Here is a 19,583-nt window from a genome sequence, read left to right as displayed (position 1 = left end):
AGGATGCAGCCCGCAGCGTTCCCCTGTGCTCCAGAGCTGCTGCCCCCACCTCCCCTGGACGCTGCAGTGTACATACACCCCCCCCCCCCCCGTATATCCGGCGTATAAGACGACCCCCCACTGTAGCCATTATTTTAAGGGGGTAAAAAGTCGTCTTTTACGCCAGTATATACGGTAATTCTTATTTTACTGGAGGCACTGGGGGCTGCCATGCTGGATTTGCCTTGTGTGTAACGACAGTAACTCCTTCCTTTATGGCAGCCCCTGTGCATAGACTCTGATAGTCGGGCTCCGACCGCTTGCCATACGTTACAGTGGGCGTCTGCTGTGACGTGGACGCGCCCCCTGGGCTGTCCAGAACACAAGAGGGAGGAGTTCAGCGCCATTACTGTGGAGCTCAGAGCGTGTGCTGTTTGCTCCACTTTACCCCTGTCAACTGCCGGGATGTTGTAAAACTGTAAAGGGGAAAAAAGCGCAATAGGGTCTTACCCGGTATGAGGGTGGACAAACAAGACAAAGAAGCACTCACCTGGTGAGGTTGTGCCAGTCACAACCCCTTATGATAGCCTGTGAGTGCCTGGTGGTTTAGCTGCAGCCCCGGGAGAGGAATTTTGTATCACACAGGTAGAAGAAAAGACCGGGTTTATGCCGCGCTAAAAATTTTAAAAAAAGTTTACACGCATCAGTGGTTTTTAGCGCGGCATAAACCCGGTCTTTTCTTTTACCTGTGTGATACAAAAACCGCCGGGATGTGTGAGTACGGGCCGCCTCCCCTCCCCTCCTTACTGTCTCCGATGACATCCCATCCTTCCGTTCTCCCCAGCCCCTGCTCTGCCCCAGCTACTGCCGCCGCCGTTACCGTCTCCAATGACACCCCCCTCCCTCCGTTCTCCCAAGTCCCCGCTCTGCCCGCCGCTGCTGTGTGTGTGTGTGTGTGTGTGATTGTACAGGTATGTGCGATATCGTGAGTGTGTGTGAGTGTATGCGATCGGATGTGTGAAATGTCGGCCGGACGCAGGGGAGGATGGCATGCAGCACAGCTGCCTGGAGCGCCCACCGGAGGTCACAGGGAGGAATGATGTGAAAGGTGTGTGTGTGTGTGTGTGTGTGTGTGTGTGTGTGTGTGCACGCGCGCGCCACTGCATGTGAGTACCTGTGTGTGTACCGGTGATACTGTCTGCAGGGTTGTGTATCTAATCCTATCCTGTGTGATACTATCTGCAGGGCTGTGTATCTAATCCTATCCTTTGTGATTCTGTCTGCTGAGCTGTGTATCTAATCCTCTCCTGTGTGATACTGTCTGCTAAGCTGTGTATCTAATCCTCTCCTGTGTGATACTGTCTGCTGAGCCGTGTATCTAATCCTGTCCTGGGTTATGCTGTCTGCTGAGCCGTGTATCTAATCCTCTCCTGTGTGATACTGTCTGCTGAGCTATGTATCTAATCCTCTCCTGTGTGATACTGTCTGCTGAGCTGTGTATCTAATCCTATCCTGTGTGATACTGTCTGCTGAGCCGTGTATCTAATCCTGTCCTGGGTGATACTGTCTGCTGAGCCGTGTATCTAATCCTGTCCTGGGTGATGCTGTCTGCTGAGCCGTGTATCTAATCCTCTCCTGTGTGATACTGTCTGCTGAGCTGTGTATCTAATCCTATCCTCTGTGATACTGTCTGCTGAGCCGTGTATCTAATCCTGTCCTGGGTGATGCTGTCTGCTGAACTGTGCATCTAATCCTATCCTGTGTGATACTGTCTGCTGAGCTGTGTATCTAATCCTCTCCTGTGTGATACTGTCTGCTGAGCTGTGTAGCTAATCCTATCCTGTGTGATGCTGTCTGCTGAGCCGTGTATCTAATCCTGTCTTGGGTGATGCTGTCTGCTGAGCCGTGTATCTAATCCTCTCCTGTGTGATACTGTCTGCTGAGCCGTGTATCTAATCCTGTCCTGGGTGATGCTGTCTGCTGAGCCGTGTATCTAATCCTCTCCTGTGTGATACTGTCTGCTGAGCTGTGTATCTAATCCTATCCTCTGTGATACTGTCTGCTGAGCTGTGGATCTAATCCTGTCCTGGGTGATGCTGTCTGCTGAGCTGTGTATCTAATCCTATCCTCTGTGATACTGTCTGCTGAGCCGTGTATCTAATCCTGTCCTGGGTGATGCGGTCTGCTGAGCCATGTATCTAATCCTCTCCTGTGTGATACTGTCTGCTGAGCCGTGTATCTAATCCTGTCCTGTGTGATACTGTCTGCTGAGCTGTGTATCTAATCCTCTCCTGGGTGATGCTGTCTGCTGAGCCGTGTATCTAATCCTATCCTGTGTGATACTCCTTCTGTCCTTGGTGACACTTTAGGCATTTCTGGTCACCATGAAAATGGCTCTGCACTGTGTCCCTACATGTCATTCTCTGTTATCTGTTGTAAACACTCAGATTAGGAGGGGGGAGGCGACATCACACACAGGAGAGCAGACTCCGCCCACTTTACTGCAAGCTGTAATCTGAGCTTTTTATACAGTGGAAATTCAGTAGGATTTCAGAAGCTGCTCCCCCTAGTATTTAACAGTGGAAAATATCAAACTTTTTAATTTTTTTTTTATATTTTGCACAATTAAAAAAAAAATATTTAAACAAAACATTTAAACATTATTACTTTACATTTTTTTCAGTTATTATTTTTTTTTTTTGACGATACCTTCCCTTTAATTACCAAAGGAAATGTAGCTATTTTATTTAACAGGTTATAACTTATTTATAAATTGTATTTAGTCCCATGAATTTGATATTGATGTTTTCAGAAAAAATTGGACTCTATTTAGGTGGTATATATTATAGGTATTCTTGTCTGTTTCTTACCATAAAGGCCCCGTTACACGCAGCAACATTGCTAACGAGATGTCGCTGGGGTCACGGAATTCGTGAAGCACATCCGGCCTTGTTAGCGACGTCGTTGAAATAAGTCAGAAATACTCACCAAATCGTTGATTGTTGACACGTCATTCATTTTCAAAATATCGTTGCTCGTTCAGGACGTAGGTTGTTCGTTGTTCCTCAGGCAGCACACATCGCTACGTGTGACACCCTGGGAACGACAAACAACAGCGTACCTGCGTCCTCCAGCAATGAGGTGGGCATGTCGTTCATTCGGCTGCTCTCCGCCCCTCCACTTCTATCGGTGGCCCGCTAATTGACATCGCTGTGACGCCGAACGAACCGCCCCTTAAAAAAAGAGGTTGTTCGGCAGGCACAGCGACGTTGTTAGGAAGGTAAGTATGCGTGACGTGTACCGGCGATATTGTTCGCCACGGACAGCGATTTGCCCATGACGCATAAACAATGGGAGCGGGTGCAATCGCTAGCGATGTCGCTTCGTGTAAAGCAGCCTTAAGTCTTAAATCTTCAATTTAATGTGTATCATCTTTGAGAATAAAGTTGTTTTTTTCTTTTTCATGCCTCCAAATTTCTGTATGTGTTTTGATTGCATGGATAGTAAATAAAGAGAATTTTGTTTACTTACCGTAAATTCTTTTTCTTATAGTTCCGTAATGGGAGACCCAGACAATGGTGTATAGCTTCTGCCTCCGGAGGACACACAAAGTACTACACTAAAAAGTGTAGCCCCTCCCTCCGAGCATATACACCCCCTGGATAACCAAATATAGCCAGTTTAGTGCAAAAGCTGAAGGAGAGTTTCCACCCACAAGTAGAGATAGAGCAAGAACCGGAACAACCGGAGCCTCTGTCTACAACAACAGCCGGTGATAACACGTGGAACAAGAAACTGCCAGCAGGCAACAGGGAGGGTGCTGGGTCTCCCATTACGGAACTATAAGAAAAAGAATTTACGGTAAGTAAACAAAATTCTCTTTTTCTTCATCGTTCCTATGGGAGACCCAGACCATGGGACGTCTCAAAGCAGTCCATGGGTGGGAAATAAACAGAAAACTGAGAAGTAGGCAAAACCTAACTTCACAAATGGGCGACAGCCGCCTGAAGGGTGCGCGTGCCCAAGCTCGCATCTGCCGAAGCAGGAGCATGCACTTGGTAGTGCTTCGAAAAGGTATGCAGACTAGTCCAAGTGGCAGCCTGACCGACCTACTGAGCCGTAGCCTGGTGCCTGAAAGTCCAAGAGGCACCGACAGCTCTGGTCGAGTGTGCCTTGATCCCCGGCGGGGGAGGCACTAGAGTACACTGGTAGATATCAGAAATGGCTGACCTAATCCAACGAGCTAGGGTCGGCTTAGAAACCGAGAGGCCCTTACGCCGACCTGTGGTCAGCACAAAAAGAGAGGTGCACCGCCTAAGAACAGCGGTGCGAGACACATAGATCCGGAGCACCCGCACCAGATCCAGAGTATCCAATGCTTTTTCAAAGCGATGAACAGGAGCCGGACAAAAGGAAGGCAGGGAAATGTCCTGGTTAAGGTGGAAAGGAGAAACCACCTTAGGGAGAAAGTCCGGAGTCGGACGGAGAACCACCTTGTCTTGATGAAAACCAAAAAAGGTGACTCCGAAGAGAGCGCAGCCAAATCAGACTCTCCTGAGGAAAGCTATGGCCACTAGAAAGACCACTTTCTGTGAAAGACGAGACAAAGAAACCTCCCTAAGAGGCTCAAAGGGGGGTTTCTGGAAGGCCGTGAGGACCAGATCAAGGTCCCAGGGATCCAAAGGCCGCCGGTAAGGCGGAATGATGTGGGATGCGTCCTGCATGAAGGAGCGCACCTGAGCCAGCCGGGTGATACGCCGCTGGAACAACACTGACAGAGCCGAGACCTGTCCCTTGAGGGATAGTCCTAGCTGTAGACCGGACTGTAGAAAGGACAGGAGGGTCGGCAAGGAAAAGGCCAAGGAATACTTCCGAGCCCGAGTCATAGAGGAGACGACTTCAGGAGGGATACCAGAAGTCGTCAAGATCCAGGACTCAAGAACCACGCCGTCAATCTGAGAGCCGCAGAATTCTGGCGGAAAAGCGGACCTTGTGAGAGAAGGTCTGGACGGTCCGGGAGATGCCACGGCGCCTCTACGGACAGATGGAGCAGGTCTGGGTACCTAGCTCGCCTGGGCCAGTCTGGAGCAATGAGAATGACCCGACTGCCCTCCATTCTGATCTTGCGCAGGACTCTGGGCAAGAACTAGAGGGGGAAACACGTAAGACAGACGAAACTGGGACCAATCTTGAACCAGCGCGTCCGCTGCAATGCCTGAGGATCGTGGGAGCGAAGATCCACTTCCGGGGAGCCCCACTTGCGGCAGAGTGACCGAAACACTGCCGAATGCAGAGTCCACTTGCCTCTGTCCACAGTATGACGGCTGAGATAATCTGCCTCCCAGCTTTTCACGCCTGGGCTGTGGACTGCGGATATGGTGGACTTGGAGTCCTCCGTCCACTGAAGGATGCGTTGAACCTCCAACATTGCCAGGCGGTGAGTGTCCCGCCCTGGTGGTTGATGTAGGCAACCGCTGTCGCGTTGTCTGACTGGACTCGAATGTGCTTGCCCACTAACTTGGTGAAAGGCCAAGAGAGCTAGAAGCACAGCTCTGATTTCCAGCACATTGATCGAGAGGGCTGATTCGGACGGAGTCCAAGTGCCCTGCGCTCTGTGGTGGAGATATACTGCTCCCCAGCCGGATAGACTGGCATCCGTGGTGAGGATCACCCAGGACGGGGCCAGGAAGGAGCGTCCCTGAAGAGAGAGGGGCCGAAGCCACCAATGAAGGGAGCCCCTGGCCTGTGGCGACAGAGCCACTAACCTGTGCAAGGAGGAAGTCCGCTTGCCCCAACAGCGGAGAATGTCCAGCTGCAGAGGACGCAGATGGAACTGGGCAAGGGAACCGCTTCCATTGACGCCACCATCTGACCCAGCATCTACATTAGGTGCCTGATGGAATGACGGCGGGGCCTCAGCAAAGAGCGCACCGCCAGTGAAGGGACTGCTGTTTGACTAAGGGCAGCTTCACAAGTGCCAGCAGAGTCTCGAACTGCATCCCTAGGTACGTGAGCTTTTGGGTCGGAGTCAGAGTGGACTTTGGGAAAAAGACAAGCCACCCGAATTGGACTAGAGTGGCGAGAGTGAGCGAAGCACTCCGCTGACGGTATGCACTGGATGAAGCCTTGACTAGAAGGCCGTCCAGGAAAAGGGATGCCAACCCTTGGAGGTGCAGAACCGCAACCACTGCTGCCATGACCCTGATGAATACTCGAGGGGCCGTGGCTAACCCGAAGGGGAGAGCCACGAATCGGAAATGTTCCTCTCCGATTGCAAAACTTAGCCAATGCTGGTGTGAAACTGCAATTGGCACATGCAGATAGACATCTCTGATGTCGAGGATGCAAGGAATCTCCTTGGGTCATTGAGGCAATGACTGATCGCAGAGACTCCATGCGAAAATGCCGTACCTGAACATGCTTGTTGAGAAGCCTGAGATCCAGGATGGGACGGAAGGAACCGTCCCGTTAGGGGACTAGGAAGAGATTTGAGTAGAAACCTCTGAACCATTCCCAAGCGGGAACCGGTACAATTACTCCGTTGGCCTGCAAGGATGCCACGGCCTGAGAGAAGGCGGCGGCCTTGAAGCAGGGGGGAGTTGACAGAAAAAATCTGTTTGGCGGGCTGGATAGATTTCTATCCTGTAGCCGTGGGAGATGATATCCCGCACCCACTGATCGAAGACGTGTTGAAAACCACGTCGCCAAGCGGGAGAGCCTGCCACCGACCAAGGACGTTGCTGGCGCGGCCAGATAGTCAAGAGGAGGCTGCCTTAGTAGCAGCAGCTCCTGCGGTCTTCTGAGGACGCGGCTTCGTGCGCCAGTTGGGTTTTTGGTCCTTGGCTGAGTTAGTGGACGAGGCCGAGGGCTTAGAGAACGACCAGTTGGAGGAACGAAAGGAACGAAACCTCGACTGGTTCCTGCCCTGGACAGGTTTGTGGCATGGAAGCACTCTTCCCGCCAGTAGCTTCCTGAATAATTTCATCCAGTTGTTCACCGAACAGCCTGGGCCCAGCAAATGGGAGCCCAGCAAGGTACTTCTTTGAAGAAGCGTCTGCCTTCCACTCTCGAAGCCACAAGAACCTGTGGATAGCGAGAGAATTGGCCGAAGCCACCGCAGTGCGGAGCCTCCAGCATGGCAGACATGGCATAGGATGAAAAGGCTGAAGCCTGGAAGTTAAGGCAACCATCTCGGGCATAGAGTCCCTGGTGAGGGAATTCATCTCCTCTAGAGAAGCAGAGATGGCTTTGAAAGCCCAAACTGCTGCAAAAGATGGGGAGAACGAGCCCCCTGCCGCCTCATATACAGATGGCGGTCAGTGGAATCCTTAAGAGAGTTGGCATCAGCCACTGATACAACTTTCTGGGCTGAGAGTCTAGACACCGGAGGGTCTACCTTTGGTGAATGAGCCCACTCCTTGACCACCTCAGGTGGAAAGGGAAAGCGGTCATCAGAACCACGCTTTGGGAAGCGTTTGTCAGGACAGGCTCTGGGCTTGGTCACAGTGGCCTGAAAACTGGAGTGGTTAAGGAACACACTCCTTGTTCTCTTAGGCAAGGTATACTGATGCTTTTCTGCCAGAGAGGGGAGCTCCCCTGATACAGGCGGATTGAGGTCCAGTACAAAATTAATGGACGCAATCAAATCACTAGCATCTGCGTCACTTTCGGACAGATCAATGGGGTACATGGAGGTAGCGTCCGAGCCCCCAGTAAAGGCATCCTCCTTGTCCTGCGAGTCAGCTCGTGAATCAGAGCCGCGGGACGAGGAAGGAGAGGGGACCCTGCGTCTCCATTTTAGGAGGACGGGGTCTGAGCCAGATGAAGAATCCTCTGTGAGCTTTGCTGAGCGAGCCGTAGCAGCAGAAGCGCCCTTAGAAGGGGGCTGATGCATGCTCAGCAGTGCCCGGGACATCTGTCCCCTGGAGAGAGGGATTCTACCCAAGCCGGGGGTTCAGCCACCGGAGCCGGAGCAGCCGGAGGGACCACTGGGGATGAGCCTCCAGGCTGAGGCACCACCATGTTAGAGCAGGCATCACAATGTGGTTATGTGCTCAGTACAGGCAGTACGAGCCTACATGCAGTGCATATTAAGTACAGCCTTGCAGCCTTGCTCCTCGTGTGAGACATGCTGCTGAAGTGGGGGCTCTGAGCCAGAATGACCCCCAGCAGAGTATATACGCAGAGTATATAAGCAGGTCCACAACCGGTGGTTGTGGCTTGCCAGACCGTTTGACATTGGGACAGCTCTGTGCCCTCCAGATCCCACAGCCCGGACCCCCAGAGAGATGGCCAGTGCCGATCGCTGTCACAATGTGGTTTATGCAGACATGCATAAGAACGCTGATAAAATGGCGCCGGAGCGAGGAGAGGGGGCGGGGCCTACTCTAAGAGCGGGATCCGGAGGGCCAAGGAGATATACAGGGGAGGGAAACATCTCCTCAGAGAGGAGTGTCCCTCCCCTGTGTCGAACGGCCGCTGGGCGGAGCCGCACTGTCCCTCTGCATGATTGGCATGCAGGGGCAGTGAAAACGAAACTAGGCCTCAGGCGAAGCCGGGGCCTAAATTTAACGATGCGGCCGGCGAGCAGGCACCATCGGCGCGGTTCTCAGGTGAAAACCAGAGAACCGGCCGGAAATGTCACAATAGATACACAGCACACTCTCCCCAACAATAAAGTACAAGGGACCCCCGATAATAACGTCTCAGATACTTAGCTTGTGAGACGCAGGGCCAGGTCCCTGAGGGGTGAGTGCTCCGTCCGGCAGGATCCTGAAAGGGCTGCGGATGGAGACCGGTCTCCTGCAAGGCAGGGAGAACCGTGCTGGCTCCCACTTCAAGCCAGAGCCCGAGGGATGGTGAAGGAGCGCGGCATGTAAGGCTCCAGCCCTGAATTCAACCTTAACAACACCGCCGACACAGTGGGGTGAGAAGGGACATGCCGGGAGTCCAGGCTTGGACCCGCTTTTCTTCAAACTCTTTCCAAAAATCAAAATCAGATGAGAATGCATGTGTGGATGTGTGCCTCCTGAACACAAAGCATTGAACTGGCTATATTTGGTTATCCAGGGGGTGTATATGCTCGGAGGGAGGGGCTACACTTTTTAGTGTAGTACTTTGTGTGTCCTCCGGAGGCAGAAGCTATACACCATGGTCTGGGTCTCCCATAGGAACAATGAAGAAATGTCAATTCCTGTAACTTTTTAAGCTAGTAGGGAATACGAGCTAAAAAGTAAATCATATTGTTGAAAATTGCATATGACCTGACATTACTTTATAGACCATGGAATAAATATAGAGGAATACATCTTTCTGAATGAAATTAGCTACACACCCTAATGTACGCATATACCGTAGTTATACTACAGTCCTATAGATTTTATTTCTGCTTTTTGCAAAACTAATATGTAAAATGTTAATAAAAATGAATTTTGTGGTTTTAATCAGTTGTATGGTAAACAAACTTTTAATGATTGGTCAAAAAATCCTCATAAAACATTGTCATATCACTCTTGTGCATGATGATACAGAACATGCTTGCTTTTAATTATTGGGCACTTTGACATGGCCTTGAAGAAAAGGTGCCCAATATAGTTTTCAACCACCATATTGTCCATATTGTCTTTGCTGAAGACCCTTGGTGTAAAATAATAAATTACCCTAAAATTACTGTCTAGAAAAGTATACTCTTGGGATTTGCTGTGCCGCAAATTTAAAAGCCTTCCCTTGTAAAGATCTGTAGATGGATTTTCTTCTTTGCAAAAGTTAAAAAATTGTCTGGATGGCAAAATTATCATAAGTGAAACGAACTAGATCTCTGGAGGGAGATGGGCCATTAATCCAGAGATTCATTATTATTGCCATATATTATGTGAAGAAGCACGTTACTCCCTAAATTGAACCATAAACCGTAGGATGATAGGACTTTATTGTGTCCATTTGCATCTTTACTTTATCATTTTGAAGTTACAATATGATTCTACACACCTCAGGGTAATCATTTAGGTAACGGGTGCATAACCGCAATCTGTTTATTTGTATGAGATGTGTATGTGTATGCTCACATTTGTGTATAAATTGGATAAGCGCTAGCCGATGTTTTAACGAATAGCACCTACTCCTATCATTTACTAAGCAGTGCCGTTCAGTATTTTAGTTCTCAATCCGATTCGGATTAATACAACAACCATATTATAGGGGTTGCACCCTTTCAGAAAAACAGAGTGCCTGGTAGCAGTTATTAAAAATAAAAAAAATAAAAAAGAAGGGAATTTTGTTACTTACCGTAAATTCCTTTTCTTCTAGCTCCTATTGGGAGACCCAGACGATTGGGTGTATAGCACTGCCTCCGGAGGCCACACAAAGCAATTACACTAAAAAGTGTAAGGCCCCTCCCCTTCTGGCTATACACCCCCAGTGGGATCACTGGCTCACCAGTTTTAGTGCAAAAGCAAGAAGGAGGAAAGCCAATAACTGGTTTAAACAAATTCACTCCGAAGTAACGTCGGAGAACTGAAAAACCATTCAACATGAACAACATGTGTACCCGAAAAACCACCAAAAATCCCGAAGGACAACAGGGCGGGTGCTGGGTCTCCCAATAGGAGCTAGAAGAAAAGGAATTTACGGTAAGTAACAAAATTCCCTTCTTCTTCGGCGCTCCATTGGGAGACCCAGACGATTGGGACGTCCAAAAGCTGTCCCTGGGTGGGTAAAGAAATACCTCATGTTAGAGCTGCAAAGACAGCCCTCTCCTACGGGGAGGCAACTGCCGCCTGCAGGACTCTTCTACCTAGGCTGGCGTCCGCCGAAGCATAGGTATGCACCTGATAATGTATGGTGAAAGTGTGCAGACTCGACCAGGTAGCTACCTGGCACACCTGTTGAGCCGTAGCCTGGTGTCGTAATGCCCAGGACGCACCCACGGCTCTGGTAGAATGGGCCTTCAGCCCTGATGGAACCGGAAGCCCAGCAGAACGGTAGGCTTCAAGAATTGGTTCTTTGATCCATCGAGCCAGGGTGGCTTTGGAAGCCTGCGACCCCTTGCGCTGGCCAGCGACAAGGACAAAGAGTGCATCAGAGCGGCGCAGGGGCGCCGTGCGGGAAATGTAGATTCTGAGTGCTCTCACCAGATCTAACAAATGTAAATCCTTTTCATACCGGTGAACCGGGTGAGGACAAAAAGAAGGTAAGGAGATATCCTGATTAATATGAAACGACGATACTACCTTAGGGAGAAACTCCTGAATGGGGCGCAGCACTACCTTGTCCTGGTGGACCACCAGGAAGGGAGCCTTGGATGACAGCGCTGCTAGCTCAGACACTCTCCGAAGAGACGTGATCGCTACTAGAAAGGCCACTTTCCGTGATAGTCGAGAGAGTGAAACATCCGTCAGAGACTCGAAAGGCGGCTTCTGGAGAGCAACTAGTACCCTGTTCAGATCCCATGGATCTAACGGCCGCTCGTACGGGGGGACGATATGACCAAACCCCCTGCAGGAACGTGCGTACCTGCGGACGTCGTGCTAGACGCTTCTGAGAAAAACACCAATAGCGCCGAGACTTGCCCTTTAAGGTAGCCGAGCGACAAGCCCTTTTCCAACCCAGATTGCAGGGAGGAAAGAAAAGTAGGCAATGCCAATGGCCAGGGGGACACTCCTAGTACAGAGCACCAGTAAAAGAAAATCTTCCACTTCCGTGGTAGATCTTAGCAGACGTGGGCTTCATAGCCTGTCTCATGGTGGCAACGACCCCGTGGGATAATCCTGAGGACACTAGGATCTAGGACGCAATGGCCACACAGTAGGTTCAGGGCCGTAGAATTCAGATGGAAAAACGGCCCTTGGGACAGTAAGTCTGGCCGGTCTGGTAGTGCCCACGGTTGACCGACCGTGAGATGCCTGTCGCCAGAGCTCTTTGATCGTCATGAAAACCGGGACCTTGCTGTTGTGCCGATTCGTGAAACCCGTCCGGGTGCAGAGACCATTCTCCTGCGTCCACGCCCTGGTGACTGAGGAAGTCTGCTTCCCAGTTTTCTACGCCCGGGATGTGAACTGCGGATATGGTGTATGCTCTGTCTTCCACCCCTAGCAGAGTCCGGCGGACTTCCTGGGAGGCTCGCCGACTGCGTAGTCCGCCTTGGTGGTTGATGTATGCCACCGCTGTGGATTGTCCGACTGAATTCGGATCTGTTTGCCTTCCAGCCACTGCAGGAAGTCTTGCAGTGCCATATGCACTGCCCAGAGCTCCAGACAATTGATCTGAAGAGTGGACTCCTCTGAAGAGAGTCCTTGATCGTCTGAGAAAGGGGGACGTTCCTCTGTAGGGACATCGACTTCCCCTCCCATTAGCGAAGAATGTTCTATTGAAGTGGACGCAGATGAAACTGCGTGAAAGGGACTGCCTCTGGATGAGGTGTCTCCTTGAAGTGACCGCTGTTTGTCCAGTGGAAGCTTCACCATCGCTGAGGGAGTGTGAAACCCCAAGCTAAGATATGCCAGCGATTGGGTTTAACTTTGAAAAGTTGAGGACCCACCCGAAACTCTGGGAAGTCTCCAGCGCCATGTTCAGGCTGTGTTGGCATGCCTCTTAAAAGAGTGCCTTGACAAGTAGATGGTCTAAGTAAGGGATCACAGGGTGACCCTGAGAGTGCGGGAGTGGTCCCACTGCTGCCATGAACTTGGTGAAAACCCGTGGGGCTGTCGCCAGCCCGAAGGGTAGGGCTACGAACCGAAGATGCTCGTCTTCAATAACGAATCGTAGCAAACGCCGGTGCTCTGGAGCAATCGGCACGTGGAGATAAGCATCTTGATGTCTATTGATGCTAAGAAATCTCCTTGAGACATTGAGGCAATGACGGAGCGGAGGGATTCCATCCGGAACCGCCTGGTTTTCACATGCTTGTTGAGCAGTTTAAGGTCCAGAACGGAACGGAAGGAGTCGTCCTATTTTGTCACCCCGACCAGATCGGAGTAAAAAGTGTCTCTTGTTCCTGAGGAGGAACCGGGATTACGACTCCTACTGCCTGCAGAAGAGCCTCGGCTCGGCCGGTGAGGAAGTTTTTGCGACAAACTGTCTCTCACCCACCGGCCATTGACCTGTGGCAGTTAAATGTCGCTAAAGCGGGGGAGTCTGCCACCGACCGCGGACGCGGAGAGAGAGGGCTGAAAGTCATGAGGAAACCGCCTTGGTAGCGGTTCCTCCGGCTGCCTTCTCCGGGCGTGATTGAGCCCGCCAGGAACCTGCGCCCCTCTGAGCCTTTTGAGTCCTGTTGGACGAGGGCAATTGGGACGTGCCCGAGCCTGGGAAGGACCGAAACCTCGACTGTCCCTTCTCCTGATGGGTCTTGTTTGATAGCTGGGGTAAGGAAGAATCCGTACCCTTGGACAGTTGAATGATTTAATCCAACCGCTCACGAAACAGCCTGTCACCAGATAAAGGCAATCTGGTTAAGCACTTTTGTGGAAGCAGCATCTACTCCAATCCCTTAACACTAGGAGCGTAACAACACGGAGTTGGCGGACGCCACTGACGTACGGCTCGTAGAGTCCAGGACAGCATAAACAGCTTGAGTCGTAATGCCGACATTGCGAGGTGAAGGACGCTACTGCGGCCAAGATGTACATGTGACCGCGTCCCTCTGCGCAATACTAGCTGAAATAGCTTGGAGTGCCTCTATGGCTGCGAATGCCGGGGCAACCGACCCGCCGATAGGGCTGTCTGTCAATGGCATCTTTAAGTGAAGTCCCATCTTCCACTGCAACTATAGATCTAGCCGCAAGCCTGGAGATTGGGGGATCCACCCTTGGAGCGCTTGAGCACGTCAGGGGGGAAGAGACAACGCGTATCTTCAATACGGTTGGAGAAACGCTTATCGGAATAAGCGTGATGTTCCTGGACTGCTTCTCTGGAGTCAGAGTGACCAGAAAAGTACTCAATATACGCTTGAGATACCGAAATAGGGATTTCTTCTGCTGTGAAGCTGACCCCTCCACTGGAGGAGTTGAGGGAGAAATACCCAACCTTCCATTGATGGACGCTATAAGATTATTCACTATAGCGTCACCATCCGGTGTATCCGGATTGAGAGCGGTCTCAGGATCAGAGTCCTGAACAGCTACGTCTGCCTCGTCATACAGAGAGTACTGTGATGAAGTCGAGGGCCGTTCTTAGGGAGCTCGCTTAGGCCGTCTGGGACTGTCGTCCGTGTCAGAGCCTGCACCCTGGGATGCATGGGACCCTCCTGGAGCCATGATTTGTTTCGAAATCAGGGTGGCCAGGGGCATTGAATCAACATTGCCCAAGGTCTGTCTGGACTGCAAAGTCTGTAAGATGTTAGTCATAGCCACAGACAATATATCAGCGGAAACTGCAACTCCGTCCCTGTCCCTGGACAGGGATCACAGGTGGTTCTTTTGGCCACCTGTAGCAGAGACCCCGTTGAGTAATTGCACACACTGGGGGTCCTGGAACAGTCGCATGCAGTACAAGCAGCATAAAAAGCCTGTGCCTTGGCACCCATGCTTTTTTTTTTTTTTTTGCTGTTGCTGTCTAGCTATCTAGGAGCATTAGCCAAGAATAGCGACCGTACAGTGCAATGTATAGCATACAAGCATGAAGTACAATAAACACTTCAGCACATGCAGTACAAGGAGCATAGAAAGCTTTTCTGCTGCCGTTGACTAGTTATTCAGGAGCATTAGCCAGGACAAGCGACATACAGTGAATGTATAGCATACAAGCATGAAAATAACCACTGCAGCACATGCAATCCAAGCAGCATTGAAAGCTTGTGCCTTAGCACCCTTGCTTTTCTGCTGCTGTTGTCTAGTCATCAAGGAGCATTAGCCAAGAATAGCGACATGCAGTGAATGTACAAGCATGAAAATAAACTCTGCAGTACATGCAATCCAAGCAGCATTGAAAGCTTGTGCCTTAGCACCATTGCTGTTTGCTGCCGCTGTCTAGCCATCTAGGCGGGTAGACAGCCAAGAATAGCCCTTACAGTGCAATGTAAAGCATACAAGCATAAAGGACACATGACACTGCAGCACATGTAAGACAAGCAGCATATAGAGTCTGTGCTTTAGCACCCCTGATCTTTTGCTGCTGTTTCTAGGTCTGCATCCTGAATAGCGACCGTACAAAAGTACAACAGGACACTTCGGCATTAGTGGGTCAGCACTTTAGTTGCCGCTTACCGCCCGCACAAAAGCGGGTGTGTGGCGCCGGAATCCTGTACTGGTAGCTCAGTGTCTCCGTTTTCCCGCTCTGCGTGCCGGAATGGCTGCCGGCGTCCAGAGGAGAGGGGCGGGCCGAGGGCGTGCCCGAGACAAGAGCGGGAACCCGGCGCCCACTGTGTCTAGTGAAGGGGGCTGGAGAATGCAAATAAGTCTCCAGCCCTCGGCGCTGCTATAGAACAGCGTCTCTCCCTGTCCCTGAGTGACAGGATGGGGGCGGGAACGAAGCGGCGCTAGGCCGCAAAAGCCGGGGACTAAAGTTAGAAGCGCCGCCGCCGTAAAAGCGCGGTCGGCGCGTCCCCGGCGCACTACAAGTCGCAGCTGCGCCGCCGCTCCAGGGGCGGTCGGCGCGGCGGTCCCCACACGTAAAGTCCCCCAGTAATCTGCAGGGACTATAAGCCCAGCGCACAGCGCTACAGTCCCCGGCGCACTAGCACACCCAGCAAGCCTGGAGTGTGCGTGGCCTGCCATACGGGGACACAGAGTACCTGAAAGTTGCAGGGCCTTGTCCCTGAACGGCACTCCCGCTCCACATCCAGCAGGTTCTATGGGTCTGTGGATGGAGCCCGGCCTCAGGGCTTGGTGGCCGGAAAGATCCCACTTCCTCAGAGCCCCTCAGGGGGATGGGGAAGGAAAACAGCATGTGGGCTCCAGCCTCCGTACCAACAATAGGTACCTCAACCTTACAAACCGCAAGTGGGGTGAGAAGGGAGCATGCTGGGGGCCCTAGTATGGGCCCTCTTTTCTTCCATCCGATATAGTCAGCAGCTACTGCTGACTGAACAGTGGAGCTTATGCATGGATGTCTGACCTCCTTCGCACAAAGCAGAAAACTGGTGAGCCAGTGATCCCACTGGGGGTGTATAGCCAGAAGGGGAGGGGCCTTACACTTTTTAGTGTAATTGCTTTGTGTGGCCTCCGGAGGCAGTGCTATACACCCAATCGTCTGGGTCTCCCAATGGAGCGCCGAAGAAAAACACTTTACTCATTGTGTCAGAGGCCACTGCTGAGTCTCCGACATTGCTCCCGCTGTCTGATATTGACTGCACTAGTGACAACATAACACACAGGTGGAAACTCAGCCATGGACCCAGAGATGGTGAATAAAGCATATTTATTTTTTAATAACAAAATGAGCCTTGGAATTGGGGTTTTACAACGGAGAAAACCTCTAGAATGCCCTCTATTGCCACTGGACATTACTGCAGAAAAGCCTGGAGTAACATAGGGAAAGCTGCTGCCAGTTACCTAATCTACATAATAGGTATAGAAAGGGTACAGAAATTCTGCAACATCAAAAGCTCATTGTGGGAACATAGCCTAAGATGGCTACTTTCCGCAATGGTGGCAATCTTCCATAGTATCAGAAGTAGCACTTGTGGTGTCACAATTTCCACCTCTCAATTAGTTTCTGTGTCGATACTTAATTCGGAGCACAAAATAGCACAAGCTTGCTCTGCGCTGAAAATTTTACATTGCTTTATTATGAAACCTATGTAGAACATATATTAAAGAATTACATTAACAATTAAAATTGATGTATAACTTTTTTATATATTATTACATTTTTGGGAGCATTTTATGTTCTTAATAATATGAGAGAAATACACCAAAGAGCGGGGCTCTATTTGACCATAGAGATATGATATTATTGATGAGAAATATAAATATATATATATTTTTTTTTTTTCTAAAGTGAATCTGTCAGTAGGATCAACCCTCCAAAGCTGTCTATATGGGCATGTAGATCATGGGAAGCTGATAAAAATGATTCCTTGATATCTGCAATCTAATGTCTTATTACAGAAAAAATCAAGTTCTTCTTATATGTAAATGAGCTGTTACAGACTACAGGCCGGGCACTAATCTGTATGAGAATCTGCCTTCAGAGTATTATAAATAAAAAGGGGAGTTACCAGTGTGATGAGTGATGGCCGCTCTCTGCTCTCACTGCAGAGCTGTGTGATTGTAACTGACACATCTGCAGCCTCCTCTGAGCTTCAGCCTCTATCTCACAGACAGATGAGTTACAATATTGTTGCAATACAGCAGAGCTGTTAGAAATCCAGCTGCTAATGTGTTTGTAAGAAGACAGGGATCGCCGGTTCTGTGTTACACATTTCACACTGTTAACACCCCCATTTATTAAAAGTAAGCAGATTCTCATACAGTTCAGCATCCGGCCCTTTGGGGTACTTTGCACACTACGACATCGCTAGCCGATGCTTGCGATGCCGAGCGCAATAGTCCCCGCCCCCGTCGCAGCAGCGATATCTTGTGATCGCTGCCGTAGCTAACATTATCTCTACAACAGCTTCACATGCACTCACCTGCCCTGCAACGTCGCTCTGGCCGGCGACCCGCCTCCTTCCTAAGGGGGTGGGTCGTGCGGCGTCACAGTGACGTCACACGGCAGGGGGCCAATAGAAGCGGAGGGGCAGAGATGAGCGGGATGTAAACATCCCGCCCACCTCCGTCCTTCCGCATAGCTGGCGTGAGCTGCAGGTAGGAGATGTTCCTCGCTCCTGCGGCTTCTCACACAGCGATGTGTGCTGCTGCAGGAACGAGGAACAACATCGTACCGTCGCTACCGCGCAATTATGAAAATGTCGGACACTACACCGATGATACGATTAACGAGCGCAAAAGCATCGTAATAGTATCAAAAACGCTTTACACACTAGGATATCGACAACGACGCTGGATGTGCGTCACTTTCGATTTGACCCCACAGACATCGCACCTGCGATGTCGTAGTGTGCAAAGTACCCCTTAGTCTGGAACAGCTCAATTACATAGTTTGACGGTTACCATGTATCCAGTAATTGTTTACCAGAGAAGCACAACTGGACATATTATATGTATCTGATCTGACAAAACCAATAAAATGACAAGGAGATTTTCATTTACAACTGAACAAAGTTCTGGGTATTAATTTTATTTACATCCCTCTCCAAATATGCAACTTCCACTGAAAGCAAGATAACATTGGAGACGACAGTGATCTGCAATCCATGGTATCCGAGGTTAGACAACAAACTCTGCAACAGACGCAAGACTGGAAACAGAAATCCAAACGACCAGGCTCCCATGATGAAGTGGTGTCTAGGGAAACCCAAGATTAGTAAAGGGATATTTCATGAACAAAATTTACCATCCGATGACAGGGGTCCTAAAATGTTGCCAAATTCCAAAAACAAACCAAAAAAAATATATATATATCTATATCTTTAAATCATTCTGCTTCCATCATACTGTAATAAGCCAGTCTGGTTTAAAGGGCGATGCGTGCTGCAGATTTTAAGTTATAAGCTGCTCTGTTGATGCCTTTTGATACAGAGACATCATTAAAAAATGCTAAAGGCTTTTCTTTTGATATGGAACGAAATATTTTGAGACTTTGCATGTGAGAAGTCATCAAGCGTCCTAGATCCTCCATCACCTAGGTCAGACTGGTAAACATGGCCGGGATTCTGCAGGTTTGGCATTCCCTTATGTAAGCTGTGGACTTTACTACTGATGTTCATTGGCTTATAACAGTACAGATGTGTGGAAATGTCAAAGACTATCCTGAGTCAGGCTTTTCACTTTGTTCATATTGTGGTCAATGGCGTTATGAAGGAATTGGACCCAGCTGCATTCTGTGTCAGGGCAAACATGGCTGGCACTGGAGAAAAAACGTACACAATGTTAAATTAATCAATACTTCATTCAGTAATCAGATTTTCCATGAAACAGTATTTGACACCTTATTTTAAATGGCAACCGGAAAAGCTAGATTCTGCAAAAAAAAAAAAAAGTTACAGACATGGTCGAAAGTATCGGCACCCTTGAAATTGTTCCAGAAAATGAAGTATTTCTGCTAGAAAAGTATTACGATTACACATGTTTTGTCACACACGTTTATTTCCTTTGTGTGCTTTGGAAGGGTGACACCCCAGGGGTGCCGATCCTGTTCAGGGATGCCACAGGGCTTGTTCAATATGGCGAACAGGTAATGTCAGTTTTTATATGTTGTGACGGCACTCATGGCTTGTGGTCAGGGATGTGAATGACCGCCGCTGCAGGTTTTACGAGCGTCTGGGGATGATGGGGTCTGCAGTCAGATGATTTAGCCTCCCATGAGTGAGACAGGCCCCAGGGGCTCGAGTGAGCAGGGTAGCGGGTCCCGGAATAACACAGGCTGAGTCCAAAAGTCTTTTAACTGGTTTTTACTCACTTTGGATGTTGCGGTGAGCTGCCCTGGGCGTTGCTGTGATGAACCAGGTAGGACCAGGTTTCCTTCCGGCCAGTCTGAGTATAACCTGTAAGCTCGCCTTTCTAGCACTCTGTGTTCGGACAACCCCCTGACGTGGAGTACCATGG

At 50.0% G+C, this 19,583-nt stretch overlaps 1 protein-coding gene across 1 annotated transcript in view; it reads right to left on the bottom strand.

Annotated features, from left to right (window-relative positions):
* Positions 1 to 16,315: 16,315 nt before the first annotated feature.
* The window catches only part of CCNDBP1 (cyclin D1 binding protein 1), a 56,345-nt gene continuing 53,077 nt past the window's right edge, over positions 16,316 to 19,583 (bottom strand). Inside the window, exon 11 of the mRNA XM_075349778.1 lies at positions 16,316 to 18,885. Within this exon, the coding sequence (XP_075205893.1) occupies positions 18,777 to 18,885 (109 nt within the window). The 3' untranslated portion in view covers positions 16,316 to 18,776. The remainder of the gene's footprint in view (positions 18,886 to 19,583) is intronic.

The sequence above is a fragment of the Anomaloglossus baeobatrachus genome, chromosome 5 (assembly GCF_048569485.1).
Source record: "Anomaloglossus baeobatrachus isolate aAnoBae1 chromosome 5, aAnoBae1.hap1, whole genome shotgun sequence".
Taxonomy (NCBI): Eukaryota; Metazoa; Chordata; class Amphibia; order Anura; family Aromobatidae; genus Anomaloglossus; species Anomaloglossus baeobatrachus.
The sequence above is the reverse complement of the archived record's forward strand: the minus strand, read 5'-3'. Positions and strand labels throughout refer to the sequence as shown.